At 40.8% G+C, this 8,999-nt stretch overlaps 1 protein-coding gene across 2 annotated transcripts; it reads left to right on the top strand.

Annotated features, from left to right (window-relative positions):
• Positions 1–4,362: 4,362 nt before the first annotated feature.
• Positions 4,363–7,355, top strand: LOC306780980 (uncharacterized protein). 2 transcript variants are annotated; one of them, XM_079273557.1, is made up of 4 exons: positions 4,363–4,491; positions 5,294–5,621; positions 5,713–5,793; positions 5,880–7,355. In XM_079273557.1, exons 2-4 carry the CDS (start codon positions 5,306–5,308, stop codon positions 6,158–6,160), a joined length of 678 nt encoding a protein of 225 aa, XP_079129683.1. In that variant the 5' UTR covers positions 4,363–4,491; positions 5,294–5,305; the 3' UTR covers positions 6,161–7,355. The 2 variants fall into 2 exon arrangements, with proteins under 2 accessions (XP_079129683.1, XP_079129684.1); XM_079273558.1 differs by having other exon boundaries at positions 4,368–4,491; positions 5,402–5,621.
• The last annotated feature ends 1,644 nt before the right edge of the window (positions 7,356–8,999 follow it).

Genomic DNA, 8,999 nt, shown 5'->3' with positions numbered 1-8,999 from the left:
AGCATCCTCCGTCAAAAATGTAATATTCTTTCAAAAGAAATATGAAGACAATAATGAATAAAATACTGCAAAGTTCTGATTAGCAATAATGTATTACAGCCATATCCGACTATCACCAATTATTATACACACACACAGACCCAGGCACATACACATATTCACACCAATATGCTGTGAAAACATAGCAGGAGAGTGACGGCTGTCACAAACACTTAAAATCACAGAGACAGAAACACCACCTCGCACAAACACTTCCAACATACACACTCACACATACGTAAATCACTCAAAGCATCTCCCCTGTCCTCTAGTGCTTTGATTAGCTAAGCTAAGCAGGATTTGTTTTAAAAGCATAAGTGAGAAACACAGGATATAGCCCACAGACATCAGAATTAGCTGTTTTCAGCACTAATGAGGTAATTAGGATGTAGTAAGTGCAACAGAAATAAGGTAATGGTGGTATAGCTGACTTCAAAAGATTGAAAGACAATTTGCTTGATTGTATAATTTGTATGATGACAAAGAAACTAACAGCATGGGATTTGATTTAGTCAGAAACAGCACTGCTTTTCCTGTATTGATCAGATCACTGAAATGTATGGGATTCTTTCATCGATGGACACTTCTAAGATAAATGCAGTAATAAATTAAACAGTCGTACTTTGTCACTTTAGTGTGACACATGTCCTCCAGACTGTTGGCAAACTAAAAACACATTAGATAACATCAGACAGTTTAAACACAGAAGGCACAACTTGAATTGTTCCTTCTCACAGATGAACACTCTTATTCTGTAGCCTTAGCTAACATCAAGCATGCATAACAAGCGTTCACGATACAGATTCATGGGATAATGTTCTTGATCCAATGAGCTAAAACCTGTTGGGAAACCAGAGAGGAAGAAGGGATTATAGGATGAGTTGTAATCTGGTTTAACTGTTAAAATGATGATGTCCCTATCGACTTGAGTAACAGTTGTTCACTGAAATATCTCGTTGGAAACAGAACAGCAGTGGGAAGACATCCCGACTGCTTTTCTCTAAATTTAAACCAGCCCAGTGTTGTCATTATTGTTCATGTTGCTGCAAATCCACAAGGACGATAAATACATTACAAGATGTCAGTTCCTGTTCAGTCGGTGTCAAAGTGGGTAACAGTGGCCCTGGTTTAAAAGAGTAGGTGTGATGTCCTCAGAAAACATTAACCTTTCAGATTAAGTCCAGAGTCACTCTAGTAACACAGTTTAGGATAGTCCAGACCAAATCCCAAAATGCGGCTCCATTTTGCCACATGGATTCTTTCTGGAGCTGCTTTCTGTCTCATGTCTGAAAACGGAGATGCTGTTGGGTTGAGGCAGGTCTCAGCTTTATGACTGAAATCATAAAAGGTATGATGAGTTGAGAGAGGGAACGGGCTGAAAGCCACCAAATAATACGTTTTGAATGATAAGAGCTCCCTCTGGAGGTGGACTCGCGCTGCAGTGGACACACACACATCAGTCTGCTCTCTTCCCTCTTTCGTTCACTTTGTTCCTTTGCATTCGATGACGCAGATTTCCCCTGTTCCAGAGATTTGAATGGTTGATGAATCCTGTAAACAGAGTCTCGACACAACACGGACCAGTGCCTTCATTGAACTACATGCTGATATCACACATGCTGATATCACACACACACCTTCCTCTCCCTGAGTCCAGTGACTTCAACTGTGATGATCTCACAGTCTCTTGCTTACCTCACAACTACGAAAACACACACACACACACACACACACACACACACACACACACACACACACACACAGCCTTCCTTTCTCCTGTACTCATCCATTTTCTCCAGCAGCTACTCTTGGCTTTAATGCAGTCTGAGAATGTGTCGTCAGTCAGACTCACTGTCTTCTCCAATCGTTAGACTTAAAGGACGGAAAATGCCTTTGTGTTTACCATTTTTTTTCCTTTTCAAAGTAAGCCTGGCCGTCCCCTCGCTGCTGCGCCATTGATCCTGAGAGTGGAGGTTCACGTCTACAGTCAGCTACAGCAAATAGACTGCACATTCTACAGGGGAGAGTATATTTGTTCAGAAAGGTGTAACCCGTTTCATCACATAAAACCAAACCAGATCTGAGAGAGGAGCTTTCATGCGGAATCACTGCAAATGTGGGCTAATCTCTCATTTTCAAGGAAATATAACAAAGGAGTTCCTTCTGAAGCTGTTTGGAGAGTGGATGCCTATTCAAAGGAGAAACGTCTCTTTTATCAAGGATTTTACCACCGCTTTCTTGCAAAGGAGTTCCATTTATGTGCTTGTTTGTTTCTTTGTAAACACATAAAAGTCCATACCCGTGTATTGTGAAAGGGCGTGCAAAGAGATGTTTGATCCAAACAAATGTAGAACCAACTCCATTTTGTCCCTTGAGGTTCAGAGTGCTAAAGACTGTCAGTAATAGCGATTTCCCATGTCTGTTACTTTACATGTAAATCTAATTTCTCAGTTAAGGCGTGGAGGGGATAAGCTGCTGCGCTGGCTCACTCTTGAATTACATGCATAAATAAACTCTCTCTCACACACACACACACGCACACGTTCTCTCTTCTACAAAATCCCAATTTTCCAGGTGCAGAGGTCTGTAGAATAGAGCCGGAGCCACTCATCAGGAAACAGCATTATTCTCCATCAGCCCTGTGGAGCGTCCAAGCTATTATACCATCCACCACTAGCATGCACATACAAATGGAGTTTACCACTTGACAGAGAGTGCGATGGGGCCTGAAAAGCATAAGGGTATGAGTGGTACCGCACTCGATCAGTGGCAGTGTGAGTTCATTTTCATCTCCCATACAGAGTATGCTCCACTTGTGCTGCAGTGATTTAATGCAAAATGACGAAATGCACATTCCACAGGCACATTATACAGCATTTGGAGTTGAAAGCTCACCAGAGTGGCAACACATGTATATTTTCTTAGATCAGTAGATCACTGCATTTCAGCTTTGTGTAAGTCTTCACAATGTATCTTCTCAAGATCAAGTCTGAACATAATGCAAATGTATAGCATAATAAAGTCGTTAGAAGTACATGAAGGCAGATGAATTCCTCTCTTACAGTCTCACCTGGGTGGAAAGAATAAACAATAAGAATAAATGATAGTTCTCTCTACTCTTTCCACCCACTGTAGGCAGAGAGAACTGGATTTATTCAGACAGCTAATACACACAGTGACTCAGAGTGTATACAGTGTATACAGTGTGTGGATGAAATGGGCTCGAGAGGCTTTTCCTCTCACACAAAGCAAATATCTGTCCATGAATAAGATATTGATTTGTCATTTCCCAGAGCTGAAGCTGAGTAAACAAGCTAAGCAGACATGTGACCGGTGGCGGCTGATAATTGTTGTCCGGTAACAGTCAGAGGCCTTGGGAGGAAATGATACACGAAACTCAGATGTGCTGTGTATCCTACATTATTCACATGACCGTACACGTACCTGGAAACACACACACACACATCTTCTGTTTGGTGGTCATTCTGGGAATCTTTTCTGCTCAAACAAATCAATCAAACATTTATTCCCATGTTAACAACATTCCACTTCCATGGCATGAACAACAACGCATTTCTCAGAGTCGACATGAATGTTTGATCTTTTTGTTTTGACGAAGAGGGTCCAGAAGAAGGGAGGCCGTTGAGTTTACGGTTTAAGAATTTAAATGTATAACAACAACAGTGAGTGTTTGTCTCTTTTTGAGTTCATTCCAGTGAAACAGCATGACACATGCCATCATACTTTTCTCTTCTAGTCTCTTTTTATGTTTTTGCAAAGGACATACAGATAGATAGATGGACAGACAGTGGACAGACAGGCAGACAGATAGATAGATAGATGGGTGGGTGGATGGATGATAGATAGACAGACAGACAGACAGACAGACAGGTGGGACCTACATATCTATATATTGACACTACAGTAGTTGCACTACTAGACTTCTTTGCAACACAATTCACTTCACTACAGTCTAAGGTATAATCTCTGTATTGTATCACGGGTTTTTTAACATCAACTATAATTTTGTCCATTTCATATTTTCGTTTTTCATGTGTTTCATTCAAACAGTTATTATCCGTCTTCTTACCTCTCAGACTGTCTCTGTTCTGCTGTGACATGTGAATCAATAAAGGGTTATCTTTATTACGACATTGTGTTATTTATCCCTAAATAAAATATCTCTGAGTCTCTAAATCCTCACAGCCTCGGCAAATTATTGCAGTGAAGTCATCCATCCAGTGGAGGGAAGCACGGTGAAATGCTGACGGTAAGATGAGCGCATAGTAACGCAAGGCTGTAGAAAACAGACAAAGAAGGACAAGCAGCGGGAGTAGTCAGAAACAAGTGATCCAAACCATGTAAACAGAGAAACAGTTTCCCTTATGTCCGCAAACAACCTGCTTCTGTTCAATCGTGTTTTTTTCTCTATTCTCCAGCTGTTACAATATGGTAAGCGTCTTAATGTGAATCGATTTGGTTTGTAACATAAAGCCGTACTTGGTGAAAAAGAGTGAAGCGCATCTGGTGCAGATCAACAACAGATGCTGCGCGCACCAGGAAGTCTAGACACAGATATTCAGCGCGCGACTAATGACACATAAACGCCATTGAAATGCAGTATCAGAACGTATATAATATTGTGTAACATAACATATCAAACACATTGTTCTGAAAGTGTTTTTTCTCAGAATATTGTATTGTATATTTGAGCTCTTATTGAATTGATTAGTAGCGCACAGTAGTCGGTCTATACATGCAAAATACTGTATTTCTTTTTACGCTTGACATTCTTCATGACCAAGGCTACTTACTTTCACAAACAATCAGTAATTGTTTAAGTAAACAGCATCACTATGAAGACCTCTCACTTGCTGTAGCCCCCATTACAAATGCAAGTCTTTCAAGGATTTAAACCCCATCAGCTGCAGTTATAAATGGGTCATAATAACCTTGTTTCAGATGTAAGCATGGTAGCCCAAGATTCCCTCACAGTGTGCTTAAACTAATCAGCAACAAGAGGAATAGACTCTTTATTGGGCAAAAAATGCTGTAGATGCAATCGAGACAACCTGTCATATCACTCACATGACTGATCAATATCTTTCATTGCTTAAAGAAGTACACCGTGACCTCATTGGGAGAACCTGTTTTGCTGAATTGCCACAATGGAATCAATAGTTGGTTTCACAGTTATTTCAGATTTGCGCGTGCATTAAAATAATTCATCATCATTTTTTTCTTCTTATTTAAGTGACATTCAGTCATGGCTGAGGAACCAGCAGCAGAAATCCAACTACTCAGAAGCCAGAAGGTCAAGCTGATTGAAATTCTAAGCGCAGATGCCGATTTTGTCCTGCAGCATGCAGACTCGCGCTGTTTGCTGTCTCCTCACAGCTACCAGCAGGTAAAAGCTTGCCGGGTTCCTTGTGAGAAGGTGACAGACCTGCTGGATCACATCATCCAGAGGGGTCCTGAAGCAGCGCGAGGTCTGCTGGACCTGCTGAACGACCAGGCCCTGCAGGACACCTTCCCAATGCTTCGCTTTATTAAGGATGTGCAAGTCAACACACTGTCTTCAGGTAGGACAAAGTCTGTTCAGTAGTTTCAGTGATCTCATTATATAATACTGGTAGTTTCCAATGTGAAATATATAAGTGTTCTCTTTACAAGGAAAGGGCAAACCATCACGAAAGAGAAAACCAGCTTCTGACTTACAAGAGACCATTACATCCAAAAAGATTTGCAACAAAGGTGGGTCACACTACACTCAAAGCTATTCTCCTTAAAGCATTGTAAAGAACGTCACCTACTGTATCCACCTCTGTCTCACTGCACAGGCCCGAGCTTAGTGAAGGAGAGGCAGCTGATGATCGTGGCTCGTAACATTGGCAGATCTTGGAGGGAGATCGGCAGACTGGCTCTGGACGTCTCCTCTGTGAAGCTGGAACAGATTGAAGAAGAAAATGCGGTCCATGTGGAGCGAGTGTTCGCCATGCTGCGCTTCTGGAGAACCCGCCAGAGGGAAAAAGCCACTGCTGCTCACCTGCACTCGCTGCTCAGTCAGAACGACTGGGCGCTGCCACCTGAAAGCATTGACTCGCTGTTGGAGACTGACTGAGGCCTTCACTGCCGGGTACTTGCCGAGACTGCAACCCTGTTTCAACTCACAATGAGTGTGTTTCTCTAGACTCATTCCATATAAGGAAAAACAACACTTGAAGACTTTCATACTCTATGGCAGGGATTCCCAAAGTGGGGTGCGCGCACCCCTGGGGGTGCGCGAGCTGCCTCTAGGGGGTGCGCGAGAGGAAAAGTGTAATGGCGGTCTGATGGTGTAATAATATTAAATATTTAAAAAAAATGTAATTTTAATTTAAAAACTGTCAGGTGGGACATCTGAAGCTATCAGTCGTAAAAGAGGAGAGGGACAGAGAGAGATAGGAATCGGAGGCGAGGGGAACGGAGAGGTGCAGCACAGACAAATCGGGAGCACATCGGTCCATCGCGGAGTCAAGGTGAAAAAGAGGAAACGAGAGTGAGCATCAGACTGGGAAAAAAAGAGGAAATATGATGAAAAGTATCTGTGTCTGGGCTTCACTTGGATTGGCAACGCAGATTCCCCAAAGCCACAGTGCGTGGTGTGCAGTGAGGTTCTGGCTAACAGTCTGAAGCTCTTATTTACGTCGCCACCTGAACACCAAGCATGCCAGTGCAAGTCAAAAGCCCCTTACATTGTTTATATCGAAATTGGAGGAGTTACAAAACAGCCAAAAACAACTGGAGTCTCATTCATGTGTTGGTCTATAAATGACGCACTACGGGCTTCATATCTGGTTACAGAATAGCGAGAAAGGGGCTACCGCACACAATCGCCGAAGACGTGAGCTCACCAGCTGCCAGAGAGATGGTGGAATGTATGATTGGGGAGAAAGAAGCAAAAAAGTTGGACATGATCCCGGTGTCCAACAACACTGTGTCGCACCGCATCGATGCTTTGTCCGAAGACATCCTGGCTACATTAGTCGCTCATTAATTGTAAATGAAATGTGATAATCTGCCTCTCAGCCTGTGCGTGTGTCCTCGCGATCCGTATTGCTCTTTAAAAGTGACGCCTTGTGTCACTGAAAGATATTGAAACTTTGTTGCAGTGTTTCAGGGCGTTTTCACACCTTCAGTTCGTTTGCTTTGTTGCAGTTGCTCCTTTGTTCGGTTTGTGTTCACACTGCAACATTTAACAGCGGACTAAATCTTGTAAACAAATGCCACTCGCGAGCAAACTGTTCTCTCATTGGTCCGATTCTTATACGGCTATGAAGGCTTAAAAGGCTCTGTTGCTTCTTTTTTTTCTTTTTTTTTTATTAAGGGGGGGGGGGGGGGGGTGCGCGAACCCAGTCGGGATGTAGAAGGGGGTGCGCGGCCTAAAAAGTTTGGGAACCGCTGCTCTATGGAATAAACCTGGAGTGCCATTTAGTGCCACTGAGGCCTTTTGTTCAAGGTTCTTCATACACAGAGTATGTATAGAAGTTTGTCATCCTGATTGTTCATACTGTAATTCTGCTACTATGCCGAATTACGGGACTAAGGACAGAGGGTGTCTGGCCGATTGTAAAGCCTTGACATTGAGATATTAAGGTCAATGATCTTCTTTTATATTACAGCTTTCATTGCAATAATACAAAAAGAAACTGAGTTTTGTTTTATGAAAGTTCTTTGAAAGTTTCTTTAAATTCTCTGTTCATGGCGTCTGTGTTAATGATTATTCTCCTTCCAGTCATATTAAGACGATACACCATGGCATTTAAATCATATTTTTATCTTTGTATGTTTTGGTCTATGGTTTTCTTAACTCAACATTTGATAAATGTAGTTTGTGAGGGGAAATGTGCCTTATTCATCAAAATATATTGGTCTTTAAATGTACTGTTTACCTAAATTAAATGAACCATACATCTTGGTGTGTCTTTTGAGATAGCGACTCTGTGCCTATAGTTCCACTGCTGTGTTGCTCCTCTCATTATTTTCCCTCCAGGCAACATTATATTTATGGGACAAAGGAAAATTCTATGGAAGCCCATTTCCGCCAGGAAAAAAAAAATTAATAATAAAGTTTTTTTTTCATTTTTATTTACCAAATGCCAAAAAATGACAGGATCCACCACGCATTACTACTTTGCAGTTAAATATTTAACATTTATTCCAACACGAAAAAAAGCAGTCAATAACCCTTTGATAAACACGTCAGTACATCATATTTTTGTCACCTTCACAGGGAATTTAGTGTAATATATATATATATCAGAATCAGAATCAGCTTTATTGGCCATGTATGCGTGCGCATACATGGAATTTGACTCCAGTTACACATTACTCTCATCGTACATACACACATATGAAATATATACAATAAACAAGAGAAATATAAGGAAAACAAGGACATTTAACAGCTATATACAATAAGCATAAATATATCCCAAACAAAAGTGTGTATATATATATATACATATAATACAATAGTGCAAACAGAGGTAGTAGTGCAATATGACTTATTTATTGTTCATGACTTATTTATTTATATATATATATATATCACATAATAATATGCGGTATAATATAAAACACACACATACATATATAGATATATACAGTATCTATATATATATATATATAATATAATATAACATGTTCATTTATTGAGATGCCCCTATGGACCTTGTTATAGGAGGTAAAGATCAGGAGAAGTAAACATGAAGTGTAATTATAAATACTGATGTTAAATTAAGCTATGATGAGTTTTCACTGTTAATTTAACATCTCTATTACATGTTGATGCCTCCATGACCAAGTTAAGCAGATGAGACTGAGGACAGCTATGTAGAAGAAAAGATGTTCACTTTGCCAAATATTTAGCTTGACAGAGTTCTCCATGTGTGCCTGGTCTTCTCATGTTTCCTTCTGGG

The sequence above is a fragment of the Melanostigma gelatinosum genome (assembly GCF_949748355.1).
Source record: "Melanostigma gelatinosum genome assembly, chromosome: 8".
Classification (NCBI taxonomy): domain Eukaryota; kingdom Metazoa; phylum Chordata; class Actinopteri; order Perciformes; family Zoarcidae; genus Melanostigma; species Melanostigma gelatinosum.
The sequence above is the reverse complement of the archived record's forward strand: the minus strand, read 5'-3'. Positions and strand labels throughout refer to the sequence as shown.